General features: G+C 42.4%; 1 protein-coding gene across 2 annotated transcripts in view; it reads left to right on the top strand.

The window, feature by feature from the left end:
• Positions 1 to 22,089, top strand: part of klf8 (Kruppel-like factor 8) — a 69,996-nt gene extending 47,907 nt beyond the window's left edge. The window contains exons 3-7 of one of the 2 annotated variants that reach the window (XM_042498782.1): positions 10,435 to 10,707; positions 10,814 to 11,048; positions 16,467 to 16,578; positions 19,912 to 20,051; positions 20,671 to 22,089. In XM_042498782.1, the coding sequence (XP_042354716.1) occupies positions 10,435 to 10,707; positions 10,814 to 11,048; positions 16,467 to 16,578; positions 19,912 to 20,051; positions 20,671 to 20,852 (942 nt within the window). In that variant the 3' untranslated portion in view covers positions 20,853 to 22,089. Of the gene's footprint in view, positions 1 to 10,431; positions 10,708 to 10,813; positions 11,049 to 16,466; positions 16,579 to 19,911; positions 20,052 to 20,670 lie in introns of both variants that reach the window. The other variant, XM_042498781.1, reaches the window with a different exon arrangement.
• The last annotated feature ends 299 nt before the right edge of the window (positions 22,090 to 22,388 follow it).

Below are 22,388 nucleotides of genomic sequence, written 5' to 3'. Positions count from 1 at the left end.
TCCCCCGTTTCTCTCTCTCGCCCTAATAGGATATGTCGAGGGAGGCTCTGCTTCCGCTCGCCCCGTCTCCATGGCAACCGCGGCTCTGGCGGGAGTTGCCGAAAAGACTGTGTAGCCTGACCCCTCCCCCCCGCCTCCCTCCCTCCTCACTCCCCCTCTTCCTCCTCCACCTTTCCAAACCAGCCTCTCTCTCTCTCGGTTTCTCTACCTCTCTCCCTGCCCCCTCCTCTCTCTCTCTCTTTCTAACTCGCTGCTTCAGCCAAAGGCGAACACACACACACACACACACACACACACACACACACACACTGAATACCTGCCAGCAAGGCACAGTGAATAGCCCTGTAATCTCTCTCTCTCTCTCTCTCTCTCTCTCTCTCTCTCTCTCTCTCTCTCTCTCTCTCTGATATACACACACACACACACACACACACACACACACACACACAGACAAACACACAATGAGGCCCTCTGTGCATGTGTGTGTCACTGATGTATGCACATAAACAAGTCAGTTGTCCTCCAGCAAACAGGAGCACTCATGCACAAAGACAGGCCACAACACACACACACAGTCACACACGTACACACACTCTATTACTCCCTGTGTGTTTGCGTGTGCGTGTGTGTGTGTGTGAGAGAGAGAGAGAGCATGAGACATGAGAGGTTGGAGGCCTATTTGCTGTGCTTTTGCCAGGAGGGCTTTGCTAGCACGAGTGTTAGTCAGTGTGTGTGTGTGTGTGTGTGTGTGTGTATGTGTGTGTGTGTGTTTGTGTGTGTGTGTGTGTTTGGTTGAGCATTCAATCCATTCAAAGGACAGCACATTCACAATTTTGGGATGCAGAGAGAGGGAGAGAGATGTTGTGGGGGGAAGAAAAGAAGAATGCAGTGCAGATATTGGACTGATGCAGCTCCCTCTGCTGGTGCAGGATGATGATGTCATTGTTGGCAGCCCACTTCCTTCAGAGTGGAGCTTCCAGGAAGTAGAAACAGCATTAGTGATTAGGACAGGAAACACAGTTAGCACCATTGTGTGTGTGTGAGTGTGTATTTTTATTCTGAACTGAGTAACGTGGTATATTTAGAGGGTCAGCAGAAGTATATCAGAAATACATGAGTGTGTGGGTCAGTTCTGTTTGTCGATACAGTAAAAGCTACAGCTTTAGTGCTTTCTTTAATTGCAGAGTTTCTTCTGCTTGTTCATAGATTACTGTAATGTTAAGCTGTCAGTGTGCTTCATCAGAAGTGCTTGTCAGATGGCCGAATAGCTTCAGGAACCGACAATGTGACATTCAGACCCACTTCCTGCTGTGATTAGAAAGGCATGTAGAACTAAGGATTGAACTGATCTCTCTTCTAAATGTAAACATAATGGCAACACTTGAAGAGGTAACATGTTTGACACTGCAAAAGGGGCAGTGATGACATCTTATGTTGATTTGAAGTGTCTGATGTCGTTGTCAGAGTCTGCTGCTGACATTGCTTCATGTTCAGGATGTTCAGGCCCAACTGTTGATGTGCTTTATAAGGGTTTCCCAACCTCAACAAGGATAAATCTCAGTCTGGTTTATTGCCATTTAGGTTTTCACAAAGAGAAAAGAGAAAAAAGGAGGAAATTACAATAAAAATCTAAAAAGAAATTATTGAAAAGGATGTGCAATCTAACCCCTTCAAAATAAAAGAGCTAGGCTTGAATGTGCATATGCATTGCATAAATCTTCAAAAGTTGATAAGATCATCCAGCAGTTTAGAAATCCACAAGTCCTCTGTGAAATGTCGGACTATCACCTCCCAGAAATCCCTCAAATGTGGCCGCTCCCATGTATAAGGGGCTTGCTGCTTTGCCTGGCTCGAAGTCACTAGATTCTGGTCTCACACTGACGTAAGTTCATCGTGCTTGATCGTGTTATGAATTGTAGCTCTGTCATCTGACACGAGCAGCAAAGATCTTAAGAGGTCATTAAGTCCATGCAGCTCTTTAATTAGGATGTTATTAAACCAAGTGTGGTGAGATAAGTTCACCTGGTTCCAACACAAACAGGCTGTTTCCTGAGTTAAGCAGAGGCGTTGCGGATGCCGATGTTGCCGTGTTGGAAGTTTACTGCCAGAATGACTGAGCTAAGATACTTTTCATTTATTAGTGAGTGATTTATGAGTAGTGATGATTTAGAAATAGGTCATTGGACTCTTCTCGACACTGGTTTTTGTTTTGTCAGCCTCAACACTATCAGTCAGTTGTAATGAGCTTTTTGACTTGTAATGTCTTTCTTTTATGTCTTTATAAAATGCTATATACACCAAATAATTGCTTGGTTGTTAACTCAGTGCTTTCCTTACTGAAAAGCTAGATTTTTTTAGGCATTTAATGTGTGGTTTTTCAGCAATGACATTTTTCAGAGCAATGTTAGCCTGCCTTTTGTGTGTGACATCACATTTTAATACGGAGGAAAGCAAACTGTTTGCAGCACTTTGGTAGTGACGTGAAAGAGCGCACGCTTCGAGGACTGGAAAACCGACTTCAAAAAGACGTTCTACAGGAATATCTAGAGACATTGTTGATATATAAGTGTTTCTGAGGCGTCAGCTGAAGGACAGGAATGATCACTGCCTTGCTTTGTTGAACCTGTGAACTATAGTGAGGCTCTCCCAAAGCTGGATGTAACAAGTTCAGGCACATTCTTACACAGGGAAGTGTGCAGGGACAAACTGGGAATGAATCATAAAGCAGGTTAAGACAGAAATTCTAGTGTCACCAAGAAATATAAATTATCTCTGTTTTATATATCCTAATTCTCATAATACACAATGTAATATTTCAAAATGCTGCCAATCAAATGCTAACTTACTTCACTTACAGGAAAATTCTAACATACAACCTGGATATCATTTCTTCATTATTCACCATCACTTCAGCTAAGGTGACATTTTATTCTCCACTGAAGAGACACAAGGAGTGGAGAGCAATTGTACGATTGGATGGGGCGTTGTAACACAGGCAGACAGGTTTTAAACAAGTCCAGTTTAGCCCGGTTATATAAACTACTTATTTGGAAATGAAAACAAAGGTGAAGAGTAATAACATCCACATTATTTTGAGCAGAGCTCTGTGCTCTGTGCTCTACATTCCTCTTTCTCACGAGGAAATCTTTTTAGTATAACGTGTTTGTAATCAACATGAATCATGGTCAAAAACGATAAACATGAAACCCAGGATGATTTTTCTTGTCTTGAGGCAAAGTGGATATTGTACAATAGGTAGTTTAAAATGAGGAGATGTAAGTGAGGAAGAGGGGATGAGTGATTTATGGAACATTTGTGACTTTTATATTATTATTTTTTAAGTGTTTACTGCGACTCTTCTTAACACTCTGATCTCTTCTCAGCCAGTAACATTATCACGTATACATGTTTCTACAAATGTCAGATTTTTTTTTTAATGATAGTTCTTTACAGGCAGAGATATAAAGCACACATACACCGAGTTCAAGAAGTTCAAGAACTAGTCGTACTCCTGAAGGCCTTGACATGCCGCAGGGCTTCACAATTAAACACCGCAAAATAAGAAATAATCGCCTGCGTATATTTGCATCATTCTTAGCAGCAACAATGCAAATTTGCAACAGGTTTATAACTGTCGCAATGTGACATCCATTCTGCTCAACATGATTGTTTTGATGTCTTTATTTGTGATGCGAGAGTTCAGAGAAATCGACCTTGTTTGAAAAAAAAGTATGTTGTTTTTTACTCCATGATAGGTAGGTTTTCTGTGAAAATACTGACAAAAAACAGTTTAAAAAAATCAGTGCAAAATTAATCGCAAGAAAGAAACGCCTTTGGTGTGCAAAGGCCTTAATTGATGCTTTATTAAAAACAGCTTCTCAATAAAGGTCTACTCATTATGCCCGTATATGCTGAAATCATGTACAGTGGTAGGATTAATTACAAGGTGCATAGACATTATGTTGTTTGCTACAGATACATAATTAGACACCCAGGCGCTTAATTGGATTCCTCTGTTCACCTTTACTTATTTCTTTCTCTGGCTGCCGTATTTTTTTGGGGAATTTAGCACAAGTGCTGTGATTAACCTCTTAACCAAAATGCTTAAATATGATGTTTAACAACACTTTATGTGTGTGTCTGAAGGTGGGTTTTTCTTTTAATTGAGAGAAACTGAAGTTGCTGCGTACTTTTATGTGCAATGAGCGGCGCAGCTGTAATTAAACCCAAGCAGAGTTTGATTTAAGGTCAGAGCGAGGCCAGTGTGGACGGTTGGGACGAATAAGTTACTAAGCACCCAGGAAATCAACACTGGCAACGCCTATTAGGTAACATTAGGCTGGTAGTCCGTGTTAACACTGGCTAACACACACAGTGAGCTATGCTGGGATCAGCCTGCTAACAGGTGGGTGAACCACAGAGAGAGAGAGAGAGGAGTAAGCTGCAGGATGGGGGCAGTTGGGTTTTCCTTGGGTGGGTCAGGCTGCAAGGGGTGGAGCCGTGTGTGTGTGTGTGTGTGTGTGTGTGTGTGTGTGTGTGTGTGTGTGTGTGTGTGTGCGCAGGGCGGGGCTGCATGCTTCTCAGTTAATATCTCCCCCAGCTGTTGTTTTTGCTCTCTGTCTTTATTATATCGTCCATATCTGCCTTCTCACGCCACCTCCCGAGACACAGACAAACATACAGAGACATTCACATACAGACACATGTTTGCTCCCAAAAATCTGAATGAAGTAGCACTGAACACAGGTGACATTGACACATACATGCTCCCAGCAAATCAATACCAAAGCCGCCTCTCCTTTCATCTCTCCTCCATCCTTCTCTCATCTTTACCTCCTGCTCTATCCCTCTTTTCTCCATTCCTTCCTTTTGCCTTTAATAAACACAGACTCAGTATTGTTTCTGTCACATTGGGACCTATTGATTTCTTCCTGTAGTAAAAAAACAACAGTGACAAAGACTGAAAGCCTATTACACTTTCGTGGAATTCATTGTTTTCAGTCTGTGTGTTTCTGTGTTTAGCTCATATTCTCCAAAGGCCAGTATAGGTGCAGCAAGGGTAGGGTCGTGTTACCATATCTATTGCCGTTCCCCTCTGGCACCATCTGGGCAGTATTTGTACTGTTTTCCACCAAATACCAAGGAACTAAATGTTGGTTTTGCATGTATGGCTTTGCATATCTATGGTAACTTATGAAGAAGTGTGTAGATAAGGAGTTTTTGACTAATAATTGATTAAAAGTGTAATTCTTTTTCAACTTGAGAAAACAACAGAGCGCCATCCTGTTCTTTGTAACTATGTGATGTGGAAAAGGACGTGCAAATGCAGAAAGACTAGAAGCACAGTCTGCTTCAGCTTTTTTAAGCACATAAAATAGATTTTTTTTATGTCTTCACTATCTTTCTCCCACTGGACTGTTCAGGGAGTTGGCCACATAATTTTCTTTAAAATTACATTCTAAAAGTTTCTCATGCCTGCATGCAATTGTGATACCTGCAACTGTGCATCCTTACTGTAAATTGTTTAAATGATGGACATAGCTGCCATGTCGTCACTCATGGGTTTTTGGACTCAAGTTTTAAGCTTCTAGTTTGGCATTCTAGCCAACATCATCTTGTTTTTAAAGTGACCATTTTTAGGCGCTGTTGACACTATACGCAGACAGCATGCCGCCCTTATGTGTGACTTAAGCTGTAATAAAATGTAAACAAATGAGTTATAAGAAAATTCACCCCCTGTACATTTGAATGTTGACATTTGCTTTAAAACCAAGACTGCTTTTTGTACCAGGCTGTGAAAATGTTAATTTCTGCTGTTAAGTTTGGCATTTTAACATGGAGGCCTATGGGGATTGCCTTTCAGCCTCAAGTAGCCATTCAGTAGTTTTTTGGTACTTCCGTGTTGGCTTCATGTCTCAGCCCCGAAGGGTTGCCGCTTGGGCTTTACATTCTGAAGGATGTTGTAGATATGTGTCAGTGATTAAAGCTCATGTTTGAGTGGTTATTAAAAGTCAGACTTGACCTAATACTTCCTGGGTCATGAGGTTAGGAAGCCCTATTTCAGGAGGGACTGGCAGATCTGCAGCCTGTAAACTGAAACTGAACTTCTGTGGTTTGTACAGATGAAGTAATAAGTGATCTGTTGTGTCACTAGTTAGTGGAAAAGTCCCTGTGATGGAAAGAGATACTTGAATGGAGGTTAGGACATTCTCTCTGTTTAGAAAAGCAGTCTCTTCGGAAGCAGGCTGTAACACTGCATGGAAAATTAATATCTAAAAAATGTAACTTCTTAAAGGTAATTTGGTATGGGAGCCGTTGCTGTTGACCCAGTATATAACCTGTAAGTTATATGGCGGCTGACAAAGGTGTGTCCAGTGTTAACCTGGCACAGTAACGAAACAAAGAACCCAAACACACTCGTACCCCTTTTCCACCAACATCGAAACCGGTTCCCGAATTTACCTAATTTTGAACTTTTAGGAGCACTTTGACCAAAAATAATTTGGTACAGAAAAGTTGATTCATGACTGTGACTCAGTTGGCGTCATATTCTAAAGGTTGGAAATAGTCTTGCCTTTAAGAGTCTTCTACATCTTGTCTTCAATACTAGGTCCGTGCATGTTTTTTGGAAGAAACCAAATATCTGTAATAACAGATATTTGGCTTCTTGTGATATGCTATCTTGTGACTGACTTCCATTGTGCATTGTGCAAGGCCCTCCGTTGATGACACATCCATGATTACAATGATTTTGCTCAAAACTGGTGGAAATGTGGGCTAGTACACTGGATAGCACCAATTTTCCAAAAAGGCTGAATGGAACTGGTTTAAAAACCAGAGATAATTTGATGGAAAAGGGCTATTGGTGATGCAGTGATCAGGGTCAGTTTGTGGCCGTGCTGCTTCTGATGCGACTAAATTGAACCCAAAAAAGGATAAAATCAGCTTTTCTCTTTGATGAAATTATGACTGCTCCAGCTCCACTCACACAGATATTGTGCCAGAATCATACATACTCAACCATGTAAACAGTCCTCTGGGGCCACATAAGGTTACTGATAGCAGAGCTGCATTACTTCCGTAAATCACTCATTACTTTATCTATATGAGACCGAGTGTGAGCACAACATGATTAAAGTCCTGTGGACATATTACATATCCATCTCTATTTCTCTCTGTGCCCAGCTTTCTCACCACTGCAGTCACAGCTGCTACCCGCTTCCATTCAAGTTAGAGATCACATGAATTAATTGCAAGGCGAAGACTGGGTGACCCATTTTATGGAGGAGCAGTTGAACCGAGAAGCGCAGGGTGGAGAACGGAGCACTCCAGCGAGCCTCACTACAACACATCAAGCTCCACAATGTTTCTTTTTTTCACATTGCACTCAGACAGGTTGGGTTTATTGTTTTAAGGTGGCCTGGCAGATTGTTGTGACTGTTTCAGAGAAAGGTATTTTATGGCTGACGACAATGCAAATTTGATTTCGGGGCAAGCGAAAGGTGAAGTTCAGTTTATTGCCATTGTGTGAAGACAGACAGTGACACAGGATCTGTGTTTTGATATTTAAATCAAGATTGGCGAGTGTCTTTAGTAGTGATCCATTGTCTTGTGATCAAAGCTCGCTTAACATTGCTCCTTAAAATTCACATGAAAGTGTAAAATCCATCATCTAACTATATGAAGAGTTTTTTCCTCCTCTGGATAGCGAGCTGCTATACATCCCGCTTTATAATCACTCTGTCCTCATGTCAGAAAGTTTCTCCCGCATTTTTTCTCCCTGAGATCACAGAGCTTCAGTCCAGCAAGATTTTTCTTCTTTTTTTTTTAGCCCCTCAGCCTCTTCTTCTTCTTCTTTTGGGGATTTTGCAAAGAGTTGTGGGTTTAATCTGAGCAACCGTGAAAAGTGGAAAAGAGGAGAGGGGGAAAATAACAGGAGAGAAATACGAGAGGGAGTGGGTGGAAACGAAGCCAAGCAGGGATGAGAGGGTGAGGTGGGAGGAAACAAGGGTGTGGTTGATGTAGAGAGCTAGAGATGCTGGAGGGGGAGGCGGGGGTGAGGGAGAGAAAGGTGAAAGGGGTGTGGTCATGAGAAAGAGATGGAGAGTGAGAAAAAGGAAGGGAGAGGTAGGGGTGAAGTGATGGAAAGATGAACGGACTAGGAGGGGAAGGGAAGGGAGTTGGTGGTGGGTGGGGAACGAGAGTGGAAAACATGGAGTCAGCTGATAGCTCCCAGTTTCCATGGCAACGCTGGGCCTTTCCCACCCACTCTCTTTCACTCTGGTCTCTTTCTCTTTTTCTCTGCCTCATCCACTCCCTCACTTCTTTCACACTTCATTTTCTTTTCAGTTTCCGTATTTTTGTGGCTGTCTCTATAATCACGTTACGGCTGATCCTCCTTTTTCTCCCTCTTTCGGCCCTCATCTCCTCTCGCCGCCTCTCCACTCCTTCCCTTTCGTAATTGCCGATTATCGAGCTCCTGAAATCCCTTCTTGCCTCGGCCAAGTTGGGTGCAGGTTCTTTGTGTGTGTGTGTGTGTGTGTTTGTTATGTGTTGTCGACAACTCCATCTTTCCTTTCCTGCTCCTTTTTTTGCTCCTTTCCTTTCCTTCCTTTCTGTCTATAAGATCTCCATAGATTCCTCCTTTCTGCCCATAAGATCTCCTTAAATTCTTCCTATAGGATCTTCTTTAATTCCTCTTTCTGCTTCTCAGATTCTCTTAATTTGCTCCTTACCTTTCCCTTTTGCCTAGAAGATCCCCTTAAATATCTCCCTATCTCAACAAAGTTTGGTGCTGGTTGTATCTACGTTCGTCAAAGATGAGTTTGGAAAATAGTTTCTCCTTGTGCCTGCACTTCATGTCAGAATAAGGAAATCTTGACTAAAAAGGTTGCTCACTGACATCAATTGGAATGCCAGAAAATCATCCTAAAAATATGACATGTAGCAACCTGCAATTCAAAACTTCCTGTTGTCATCATGTTGGTTATTTGCATATGCACTGATAGCTGACTGCAGGATGATGTTTACCAAACCTTTATATTTGCACCTTCCTCGACCGTCGCACTCAGCCCTGCCTCAGAGCGAACTGTGTGACCCCGATAAAAGGGCGTAGTGGAGTCTCTACCCTCTCCTCCTCACCCAGAGCCGAGCTACGCTTAGCTAAACTGGACAGAGGCCAAATCCTGGACTGGAGGCTCTCTGCTGCACCCTCTCTCACTCCATTTCTCCTCTTCTTTTGCTCTCTTTCTCTCCGTCAGTACCAGTCTCTCTCTATACCCGTCCTTTCTCTCTCACTTTCTCCTCCACCTCCCCCCCAGAGTCCCACACAGCAGCCATTGTTCCCTGTGTGTTGGAGCTACATGGCAGCTGAGCCCTTGGTGGCTGTAGAGGCGAGCGGGGTGCTCCGTTCCTCCGAGGAGGCTGGGAAAACCAGGGCGTAACATGAAAAAAGCCTGATGCAAGTTATATGAAAGCATTGTTCCAGGATGAAGCAGTTCCTCAAAGCAAACCTTCCAAGCAGACGCAGTCGGTGCTCACGGATTGAGAAACGAGTTCAGAGATCTCTAGTTCAAAGATGTACAGTATGTGGAGGTTTGAGCTGGCTTCACAAGTACTTTCCCTCACTGGAAAGTTTTCGTTCCTCAGTATTCCTCAAAGGAGGAGCCCAGGAGTCTCATGGATAATTTAACAATATGATGAGGTTTATGTCACAACCATTGGTCCATTTTTTTTGTTGTTTTTTTTAGAGATATGATGGCTCTAAACAGTGTGAATCACTTTATTTTTTATGTCAAATTAGAAAGTGGTTGGGGGGCTATCTGGCACCCTATCCAGGGCTATAATTGTCAACTCTTTGTGGAAAATGAATGAGACTTTTACTTACTGGAATTATGAACATTTAAAATAACTTTCCTCTTTGCACATCTATGATATATTAAGATGTGCTGGTTTACACCCATTGCCATGTAACAGCCAGGTGGTATGAGGCAGTTTTTACAAAGCTTTGCTGCTATGTTTCCCTTGTTGTTGCATCTCCAGCGGAGTCTCACAGAACAAGAAAACACTAATGAAATAATTTCTGGCTCCTGTTGGTTCTTCAAATAATAAAGCAGCATGTGTCAGCATTTTTGGCATGCTTCACTTAACTGTGCTTACACCAGCCTAATTAATATATCAGTGTGCCAATACAAATAGTCGTATGCTGTCTCTTCAGAAAAGAAAATTAGATTGTAAAAGCTTGAACAAGACCTGCCTCATTGTGATGTAAAGAGTCTCCAACAACTGGAGAATTTCATCAGCACTGGTTTCAAAGTATTATAATGATGTAAATGCTCTTTTAGGAACTTTTTTTGCTTGAAATTGATATGTTTTCATGTGACATTTGAGTGCAGTTTTTAATCAGCTTTCTAAACTTCAATTTTCCTCCAGCAGGCAAATATAGGTGACGACTGCTCGCAGCCAACAGACTTGGTGAAGGTGAAGACGGAGTCCCCAGTTTGCAAGACAGAGCCCTCTTCGCCACAGCCGTGTCCAGCAGAGGACCAGACCGAACCCGTCGACCTGTCGCTCAACAAGCCCCGCTCCTCTTCGCTCCCTGCTTCTACGACAAACACCACAGTAAACCCTGCACCCAGCGATACCGTGACCCAGCCCAGCCTGTCGGCTACACCAGTCCCCTCTGCAGTACAGTCGATAGGCTCCATGGTAACTACAAGTCCGCACCTCCTCTATTGTATGTTAAAGCTGTTCAGCAGTGTGCACAGGAAAGTTAGAGTGACCAATCATATCCCTCTCCTCTTGCCCTCTCTAGGTCCTCTCTCCAGGCTCTATTTTGGCCACGCAGGGTGCAGGCGGACAGCAGATCCTTCACGTCATCCACACAATCCCCTCGGTCAGCATGCCCAGCAAGGTGGGCCAGCTGCAGACCATCCCCGTGGTGGTGCAGTCACTTCCTGTCGTCTACACCACCATGCCTACTGATGGCGTTGCCACGGCAGCGATTACAGTGCCACTCATAGGCAGTGATGGGCGCTCAGAAGGATCTGGTGAGTGGAGAATTTCCAGCGAGATTTTCTCGAGGAGGACAGTGGTATAACTAATATGTTACAACTGCACTACTATAATGTGCGACTGTGGAATGGTCTAATCAAAATGGCATAGTCCAGACTATAGCCTCCTCTATTATTTTCTGTATAAACCTAAACAGCAGCGGAGTTATGCACTGTGACAGAACAGACCACTGCACTATTTACACACCTGCTCCCTCAATTGGCTGATTTACCTTCGTTTCTTGTCAAGTGATGACACTTCTTTCGCCTTTTCCAGCTATTTAAAGATAATATAAGATACTACCAGCAAGGCAGAGCTGAAGAGGTTGACTCTTTACGTTAACAGTCATCAGACAGAGTTGTGCATCCAAGTCATAACTTCAGCTTTACCTTATATGTTATATATTATGTCTCATAAATTGTAACCTTGATGCAGACACATAGCACCAAATTCTGGGTCAATGCTTCAGCAGTCTGTGTTGGACCCCCGCCCTTCCTCTCTTGATCTGTCTCCCTCATGCACCAAAATGTTTTCATTTCCTTTCTTTCGTATTACGAAATTTTTCCTTTTTTGGCAAAAGACATGATAGTGTATGTTAGTCCTCCAGCAACATAGTCCTGGCTCAAGCTTCATTTAGAGAAAACTTATGGTGCAGGGGCAGACTAAACTATTTTGCACATTTAAGGGGTGAGAGGGGCCCTTAAAGAGCTTCCACTATTTTTTTGATTCAAAGTTTAGTCTTTCAGATATTTCCTTACTCAAAGTTTAGGGGCCATTTACATGGTAACACACTATGACGCCCCTGCCTGTATGTGCTGCACAGTGGTGCCTCCCCTACATCACATGCACATCATATGATTTGCCTCTAGTGCTGCTTTTGTTGCTGCTATTATTGCAACTGCTAAAACTACAGTTACTACTATTTTCTATGAATTAAGTACTGCTCATGCTTTTCGTACTTCACTTATACTTTATTCACCATTTAGGCAAATATTACCAGTAAAAATCACACAGCATCAAATACTAGGAGGGAATGTGACTTTAAAGTCACAATGAAACTGAATTTCAGAGCATATTTCTTCCTTTTATGTCATTCATGTTGAGACAGGGTGTTGGGAATGTTCGTTACACAGGGAGTAGTTGTTAAAAATTTTGCAAAGCAATTGTTTAGGAGGAGGAAGGCAATTTGAGATGGACGTTTGGTTACTTTCCTCTCCTCTTCCATTCTTTCTATCTTTGGCTGTCACACCCACTATTGTTCTACCATGGTTCTGTCACTCTTGGCCACACTGTCGATTTCAGGGAGCTCTCGGTCTCGGAGGAATACAGTGCATCCCTCGAGGGAGATCTTGTTTGTGTGTTTGTGATTAGTGATATGTTAGAGTCGCTGTCTGTCTGCCTGTCTATCTTTGTCACTCTGGAAGCTCTCCATATGCGCCAGATGATTGATATTCCCACCTAAATGTGGAATCTCGTGGAAAGAAATGTTACATATGTTGCAGAAAAATGTTCCTGAGTGAAATGCTTCTGTCTTAACGGCTGATTCCATCCAAGTCCCAAGGTGTCTCATAAATCATAAATGGGAGCTCACAGCGTTCCTGAGTAGGTGGTGGTTGCTGAGTAACTAATAATCTGTCATTCTTTAACTTGTACCTGAGCATGTACTCGGACAAACTCTGCGCCTCAAATGACCTGACTTTCTCTGACACGGAGATTAATCAGCGTGTGAAAAGGTGATCAGTGATTTCACGCTGTCATCACGTCAGTCGTTAATCAGTAGCACCTCGAACGCTCCTCATCCAGTCGATTCACGTTGAGCAAGGGCGAACAGAGGGGTTAGAAGAGGTGTAATCCATCCTTGAGTAAACAAGAAGGGAAGCCCGACATTTGCTCAGGCAAGCTGGCAAAACAGGCCTCCACCCCTTTGACAAACTGCAGTGAAGTCCGTCTGTAGAGTCAGTTTGGTTCACCACGGTTTCTAATCCAAATTCTAATCCAGCACGGCCGAGACTCAGGAATGTAAATGAGGGAGCGTCAGAAACGTCTAGAAAACTCTAAAGTACACAAACTGGCCTGAGGATGCTCTGAGGATGTGACGGTCAGGAGTTCTTGGGTCACCAAGTGTATTGTTTACATTTTTGATTGTCGCTACTTTGCAAAACGCAAAGTCTCCTTTCCTTCCCCAAGGACTTATATGTGTATTTATACCCTTTCATTGGGCTTTTAAAGCTGTGTTTGGAGACTTTGCTCATTTCAGTGGTTTTTAATGTCAGCAAGTGGTAACATCACTCTCTTGGCACTGAAGAGCGACTAAATGCCAGGCTAAAAAGCAGCTTGTTTCAGTGTGTCACACCTGTAACCACACCTAATAGTGATGCCGCAGCATGCTGACACACCCTAGACTTCCAGGGAAATGCCTGAGGGAAACAAAATAAGATTTTCCACTGTTGCGTTATTTCCTTGTGCGGCATTCAGATGCATTTTGTAAGAAAAACTGATGTAATCTTTGAGTTCTGAGTCCTAAACAAGTCAGAATATGGTCTTTACCAAATGTAATACCATTTTAACAACAGAGTAATTATATTCAATTTACAAAAATCTGAAAAATTTGTACTTGTTTGTAAAAACAAGTTTCATGCACCTCATTGGTAATTTTTGTCCCACGTTTTTCAAACTGCAAACTGCAATATTTTTTTTGTCGACAACCTGCAGTTTTTGAATGCTTACAGAATTATCTCATATCTTAATTATCTTGAAATCTTAATTCAACTCATCATGTGCGTACGGCCGGGTGGATTTTGAAGGCTTAGTCGCCACCCGTTCCCGTTCCGTGCCATATTGAAATTCTGATTTGTTGGTGAGTTTAACGCCTGCAACGTGCATGTACAACACGGAAAAAAACAGAAATACAAAGTGAAGATATGAGGTGGAAAGAGAGAGAAGGAGATGGGAACTTTGATATTTTCCGTTTCTTCTCATACCTGCGAAGAGAACAAGCAGACGGCAGCTGACATTCGCTGTGCTGTGGTGTTGTGTGGGAGGAAAAGGGAGGAGGGGGGCTGGATAGGTAGACACAGATAGAGGAAGGGAGTGAGACAGGGTGGGTGAGGTGGAAGTGGGGGTTGGGGATGGAGAAGGGTTGAGTATGCGGCAGGGGTGAGGAAGGATGAGGAGGAGAGGGTGCAGGGGTCGAGAGGAGAGAGGAGATGGGTTGTTTTGCCTTTGAAAAAGGAAGGCTGCAATGGTGGAGGGGTGGGGGCGGCTTAATTGTCTCCAGAGACAAAGAGCACTTCTTTTGGTGTGTGACCCTCTCCATACCAACACGCACGCAGATCCTCCACCCAAATTCCTTGCGTCACCCCTCTAACTGCCCCACCCCTCCTCGCTCTCTCCAGGCCGGGTGGACTTCGAACAGTATGGCAGCCACATTCCTGCAGATAGACGGGAGGGGTGGAGGAGGAGGAGGAGGAGGAGGAGGAGGAGGAGGGGGCGAGTTTTCTTTTCATTATGTTTTCAAACCAAATAATTCACCATCATAGTTTGATTTTAAAACTCAGATTGTTCTTTGTTTGCTCATGTTGTGTTTTTTGCTGTGGTAATATTGTTTCTGATAAGCAGCAGCCCGTGAAGTTTCCAAATTCTGAACTCAGGGAGAAGAAGAGAAAGAGTGACAGAGGGGTGAGAGACTCTGAGAGAGAGAGAGAGAGAGAGAGAGAGAGAGTGTGTGTGTGTGTGTGTGTGTGTGTGTGGGTAATGTACCAATAGTAGGCTAAATAAATTAGTGCTGCTGTCTGATTCGGACACAGATCATCTGACCGCAGAGGAGATCGTATTTACAGACCTATCACAATATGTCCAACTGAATAAATCAACATTGATGATGTGATATGAGAATACATATTTCACATGATTTCCTTTGATCAATGACTGTTAATGAAAACTTTAATAGTTAATCATCATATAAATCATTGCACATGTCTGGACTCCTTCAGGACGCCATGAAAGGAATGTAAATGGCAAATGACACATTGTAATGCTACATATTACACAGCACATGACAACATCATGTGATGTAAAATAAGCAGGATGTTTTAGCTTAGATATAATGTCATCCTGCTTGTGTTACTCTTACTGTCTCTTGAGGCTGAAGGGACATAAAATAGCAACTTAAGGTACTCATTAACATATATAAATAAAACAATAGAGTGCGGTTACTGAGAAAGGAATAATTACTGTATGTAATAATACAAATGAACTCTATAGCTCAAAATAATTATGTAGAGTCATTACTGCTAAAATGTTCATCTTTTCACAATATCCTGTGAAACATAAATTAGTACAGTGACCTAACTAAGTTAGAATAACCAAAAAAGTTTAATGTGTACAATAACTATTGTTACCATAGTGTCATTTAGAAGTAAAATTTCAAGTTCATGACTGGATATGCAGCTTCTCTTTTCTTTTTCTTTTTTTTAAACACATATTTGTATCACAGTGGTATTTGGTGAAGTGGACATGAATTTCATGAAATTCGACATTAATTTAAATTTCCAAATACTCAGCATTTAACACACTTTCAGCTATTGGTGATGTAAAAAGAACTGAGAGGGACTGACTTCACTGGTGAAAACCCAGTTAGTATTTCTAACAGCTTGCCAAACTGGAGGACAACCAGCAGAGGCTTCTGATGGCCTCCAGAGATTTGTCTTTCAGTTAATTGCTAATTAGCTCAGTCTACGAGTTCTGCAGAATATTTTTCATTAACATCTGTTCACATTGTTTTCCTCCTGCTTTGACATTGTAAAAAGGTTGTTGAAATAATGAGAGAAAGAAAGAAAGAAAGGCTGGTAAGACGTGGAGGACTTTTCCTATTAAGAGAAAGTGATGAACGCTAAAACGTTTAGGATTTCTGAGAAAGATGTCGAAATCCAGCAGAGATCCAGCATGGGGTACGGACACAAATGTGATCCATCAATTCTGCAGCTTAGCGGACCACACCTAACTACACACACACACACACACACACACACACTTACACACAGACACACACACACACACACACACACACACACACACACACACACACACACAGAGCAAGGCTTTGTCTTGCTAAATTGCTGGAATCCAGGCATCTTTGTTAAGAAGTTATTAACCTCCTGCTGTTTTCTTCTGTCTGTTTTCACCCCCCTCCTCTTTATCCTTTATTCTCTCACTTCTGCTTCCGTGATTTCCTAATTTCATTCACTAATTTCACTCTTTGGGCCTCTCATGCTCTCCATCACCCTTCCTCAATTTCCCTTTCATCCCATCTCTCATCTTTCTAATTTTCCATTTTCCCCTCTCTATCTGAATCACTGTTTCACTCTCTCTGTACACCCTTCCGTTATTATTCCCCAATCCTGTCCTCTCTGCAGTTCGTATTAAGCCAGGTTCAACGTCTCCGGTGGAGTATCAGAGTGACAGCGATGCAGAGAGCGGTACAGAGTCTGGATCGGCCTCCCTCAGTGCCCAGAGCCTCGACGCTGGGTGAGTCCACAACAAACACACTATATTTAGGCAAACTTCAGTTTTTTCCCACCCATGTGTAAGTTTATTTACAATAACTGAATACAGAGATGAAAACACATATGCGCATAATTGTGGTATAATGTGCCGCAAGCAATCAGACCAGGGGATCTGTGTGATTGTGCTCCTTTTGGTGATAGTAGGGGTTGTGCAGGGACAAGTTAAAAGCACACTGTGTTTTTGACCACCGGTGGTGCTGTGGAGCTGTGTTTTGATCAGCAGGTCTCTGTTTTGTTTGGGTTTTTCTATCAGCAGCATGCACACCAGCCTGCAGACTGCAGGGGAGGGAAATGAAAATATGAAGCGGGATGTATACCCATATGGATCTGAGAAGAATTACACAAGATGTGCTCTTAATGTTGCTTTGAAGATTTGTATATTTAAAGGGCAATAGCTTAAGTTTGAACTAGTGGGTCTCCATCTCGCCCTGACTGATTGTATATTTTGATCTGAAAATATTGAGTTGTACAGGCAAGTTTACATCATTTAAGATAGTAGGGCATTCTAACTCAACTGTTTAGACCTATCTTATAGTTGGTATCTAGTGAATAACAGACAGCAGCTGCCTGCAGCTCTACACCTGTGTACCACATCATAAAAAGTACAGAGGAAGCCAGCATGGCTTGAAAACATCAATAAAAAGCTTCTTTGCTCGTTTTATATTATGAAGCATATTCTATACGTCATGTGTACGGCACAGTTGGCACAAAATAGACCTTGTCGGCTGTTTTTTTTTTTTTTTTTTTTGCTTTTTTTTGACATGGTAAATCGTGGCGGACCTGACAGAAATCACACTGATTGGGAGTTCAGCTGAGTGCATAAGAAGAGATTGTGCTAACTAGCGTCTTGAATATGTCCTGTCAGTCTTCAGGTTTCCCATTTTGAATGATGAATACAGACTATCCTCGCCTGTTGGCATGGAGAGTTATTTCCTCCCACAAAAGAGGGGAATTTACATGCTACTAGCTATGTTTTTTGTGGTGTGTTCACCTGCAAGTTTTTGGCCAAAACACAGTTGATGCAACAGTTCTTTTTCATCTTTTTCATTGCGGGTTTGGTGTATCTTGGCCTATAGAGTCGTTGATAGGTGTATGTACAGGTGTATTTTGAACACAGCCAGGCTAGCTGCTTCCTTCTTGTTTCCAGCATCATGTTAAGTTAACCTCATCCCGACTGGAATCAAGTTTCTCACCACACTCTTTAAAAGAAAGCAGATTTCCAAGAAATGTTGAATTATTTTGACAGTGTTGCTTGTGTGTTAGAAATCACCACAGTTGAAGATGGACACGGCCAGAACTATCGGTTGCACTGCGATGCTCCATGATAAATCAGATGCCGTGAATCTGTTGACAGGACATAAATACCAAAAAAACATGCATGATGTCATCTCACGTTGGAGTTCATGATACAAGTCAACAGGGCTAACTAGAGAGACTCTAATGTGCAGCAGGGTTTATGGGAAACGCAGTTTTGTGTGGATCACCTCCCTCCCCTGCAGCCTCCTGACTAATTACATTACTGCAGTGCTGCCATGACTGGACACTTATATAACCTTATATAACCCTCTGTAGAGTACACCTAACTGGAGACGCCCTGGCTGTATTGCAGGGAGACAAGTGTGTGCATGTGTGTGTATTTGTGCTCAGTACACACTTCATAACTCAGGACACTGTGGTCCTCTCAAGGAAAGTGTGGACATTTGAAAGGTTGTTACTTGTTAGGCTCAAGGCTGTAGAGTGAAGGTTAGTTTGCTAGTGAAGGCGCTTACAAGTGTGTGTGTGAGAATGTCTGTGTATATGTCCAGTGTGTTTATTAGTATTATTAGAAGATCAGGACGGAGTGCCTGCCACACCCTGTAGGCGAGGCCGCCTGACTGTAACTGAAATTCAGGGTGTGGATGTCAACGGTTAGCTTAGTGCTGTAATCTTGTGTGTGTGTGTGTGTGTGTGTGTGTGCGCGCGCGCATGTGTGTGTGTGTGTGAGAGAGAGACAGAAAGAGACAAAAGAGAGTGAGAGACAGTCCAAGAGAGAAAATATTTAATAGAAACAAAGTCACCCAGTGTCTTTGTGTTTGTGTTTTGTTTTGTGGGTGAGATTGTTTATGCACTGTGTGTGTGTGTGTGTGTGTGTGTGTGTGTGTGTGTGTGTGTGTGTGTGTGTGTGTGTTGCTGGGCAGGGCTGTCCCAGAACTGGGGTGTAAACATGGTTTCGTAATGCAGTTTGCCGTCACACCTCCTTGTAAAATGGCTAGCTAGGGGAGAGAGACAGAGAAGCTTGTTTTCAAACCAAATGTTTTTTTTACATCGTTAAAATTAAAAAACATAATTAAATTACCGTTCAGACAAGTCGATCATTGACATCAGAATATAATTTTAATGTATGAGTGGGCGAGGCAGAGGGAGAATGTGTTTGTGAGTTTATTTTCTTTTGCTTGGTTGGCATCAGGGAAGAGGGGAATAAAGTATGGAAAGGTGAGGAGATATGAAGGTATAAACACAAGAAAGGAAATATTGCTGAAGAGGAAGTTGTCGTGCAGTTGTCAGACACTGTGTAACTCTCTGACGCCCCCCAGTGGCCCCAATAATGCTTTCAAATTCACCTGCACATTGTGAGATGATTGCTCCATTGTGCATAACTGCGTAGTAGAGTTGTGTGAAGTTATTCGAAAAACTACACCTGGTTAAACATTTTTTCATGATTATACAGTGTTTAAATGTCTGAGTATTGTACTACAAGTTAGAAAATAAAAATGTTTCTGATTGTATCAAGTTAAGGGCATATTAACACATCATATATGAACATGTACAGATGGTGGCATGTGGCAGAGAAGAAGTACAATGTCAGTGAATTACATAAAAGTTAAATTTTTTAAGAGGGCAATTTGTTTACATACTAAAAAAAATAAAGCCAGTGCCAGACTGATACTGGATGCCAATAACAATATCAAAATAAAGGTCTTTTATAGGGATCCCTGAAACCTGGTATTCAAAAAGTGTTCACTGCACTGAATAAACATGTCAGTGCTCGCTGTTGGATACAGCTACATAATTGCTCAAAGACAAGAGTAATTATTAACGTTATTAACTAATTTTTGTGCTGCAGTTTCCTCTTATTTCTTGGCAGACGTACATACGTCAATACTGACAAGGTTTATCTGCCAAGTACATTAAAGTATTAAAATGGGCTTATTCTAAAGGTCAAAGAGTTTTAGGGGAATTCATCTCGATCTCGTCAAAAGACGAATTCTGTTCAAGTGTCTTTATTTGTGATCACTGACTTCTTTCCCTCTCTCAGGTCGGTTATGGACTTAGAGCCCGTCGATCCTGATTCGCCAGACATCAAGAGGAGGCGGATCCACATGTGTGACTATGAAGGCTGTAAAAAAGTTTACACCAAGAGTTCCCACCTCAAAGCCCACAGGAGGATACACACAGGTGAGAGCTGAGAGACACAAACGCCAAAAACACACAACGAAATGTTTCCGTGTTTAAAGGAGCAGACCACTCAGACACCTCCATCATGGCTTACTGAGCACTGATCACAGAATGTGTCTGCATGAAGATCATTTCACAGGTTTATTGATGATTATTTGTCCTAACAATTTAACCCTTCCCTGGCGTGAGGTCACTCTTATCCTGAAAACATCCAATTGAAGGTCACTCTAACAAACAGTTATAAATATGACATAACCAGATTTGATTTTAGGAATTTTCCAGTAATACTAAAGCAGGTAAGGCGGTGAAAAGCTGCATCCTTTTTTCTGAGGCTTAATCCTTTCGTGTGGAATCATACCTTCATATATTCAAAATTCAAAATGTCATACAGTGAAGTTAAAGTAGAGATAAGTAGAGTTTACCGAGCTGAGTTGGGAATTCTGGGAAATGTAGTAAACCAACTGAAGTAGGATAATGTGGTTTGTAAGAAATTTTGCTTGCAAATCATTCATGCATTTTTGCCTCCACTAGTAGCCCGACTTTCCTATTCTCTCCCTTCCTTCTGTGACTTCCTCCTTTCCTTTCCTCTTTCCTAACTCTTCTCCTTGTCTCCCTCCAGGAGAGAAGCCCTATCACTGTACCTGGGAGGGCTGCACCTGGCGCTTCGCCCGCTCCGACGAGCTGACTCGACATTTCCGCAAGCACACCGGAATCAAACCTTTCCGCTGCACTGAGTGCGACCGCTCCTTCTCCCGATCCGACCACCTCTCCCTGCACCGCCGCCGCCATGTCATGATGTGAACTCTGACCTTCCCCTTTGACAAAGTCCCTCACAGCACATCTTGTACCAGTGCCCCAAATGAACCTCTGCTACTGTTTCCCTTCTCACCTCTGCTGCCCCGACATCCCGATTTCAATCAGCAGATAAGACGCTGTACCTCCCTCCTCCTCCTCATCTTCATCATGACATCACAGGAATATGAGGGATGTGCGTTTGTGTGTGTGTGTGTGCAGTGGAGGTTTTTTCTTTGTGTGTTTCAACACATCATCATCATCATCATCATCACCATTATCGTCACCGTCCACCCAACAGCCCTCCTACCCCAAAAACAGTCCCCTCTACCACTAACTCACACGAGACGTCACCTCCTCAGACAGAGAAGGATGGACTGAAGGTCATCCAACAGCAGGGACGTTCATCCATCCATCACATGCATCCATCCATCCATAGGAGAGGAGGAAAAGGAGGGGACAGAAGGAGGAATGTGTGTTTTTGAACTCAAACCAGAGGCAGGATGTCACTTCAGCTGCCCGAACAAAATTCATTCTGTACATATCCAGTGTTGTGTACTTATGTACATGTACATATATGTACATATCCACAGACGCACGTTCAGGAAGCATTTTAGGAACTCAAGAACTCGACCTTTCTTGCTAACCTTTGTGATTTGAGGCACCATTGCAATTTTTTTTTAATCTAAATCAGTAACTATCTGATCAAAGATTTGGTAAACACGACTACAGAAGTGTAATACTAAAAAAGCACCTTTTCACCACTGATGGATGTTCAGGAAGCTTTCTTTCGAACTCAAGAACTTTACCTTTCTCGCTAACCTTTGGTAATACGACTATAAAAGTTTGATACACGTGTGGTGCTATGGATGCTTTTCAGTAAGTACCAAAAAATTTTAAAATTCAAACTCTAATTCTCAGCCCCAAAAAGTCCCTGCATTCCCGCAACAAAACTGCAAAGATGAACAGTGATTCTGTTTTTCATCACATGCAAAATAATGTCTTAAACAAATACAAAGCTGGACTTTTTTATTTTGCAGTTTTCAGATGCAGTGGAATTGTGCAAAAGATACTTGTGATTGTAACTCTTTGTGATTATATCAACTTGTAATCACAACTTTTGGAGAAGTTATTTACAAATGGATCTTGAATGCGAAGGCTTCCTATCACTGTGCATATCCGTGTACGAGTGTGTGTATGTGCATATAGTCGTGAGCTTTTTTACAGCAGCTGAAGTGACGTCAAACAGATATTTCCTCTCTGGCAAACATCTGTCTGAGTCTGAGATCTAAAAGTAGATTATTGTGTCCCGACTACCCCACCCCCACCCGCATCCCTGACCCCACCCCTCTCCCCTGGTACAGGGAGCTACAAGACTGTGAACTTTATAAAGATTAATTTGTTTTCATTGTATCAATCACATTATTGTCATTTGCGTGTTCTCCCCCCGCACACACCTTCCTGATTGTTCTTCAATAACAGTATTTGCTTTTTATGCGTCGTTGTTGCTGTTGTTTTGATGAAATAAGGCCTTGAGTTCTGTCT

The sequence above is a fragment of the Plectropomus leopardus genome, chromosome 13 (assembly GCF_008729295.1).
Source record: "Plectropomus leopardus isolate mb chromosome 13, YSFRI_Pleo_2.0, whole genome shotgun sequence".
Classification (NCBI taxonomy): domain Eukaryota; kingdom Metazoa; phylum Chordata; class Actinopteri; order Perciformes; family Serranidae; genus Plectropomus; species Plectropomus leopardus.
The sequence above is the reverse complement of the archived record's forward strand: the minus strand, read 5'-3'. Positions and strand labels throughout refer to the sequence as shown.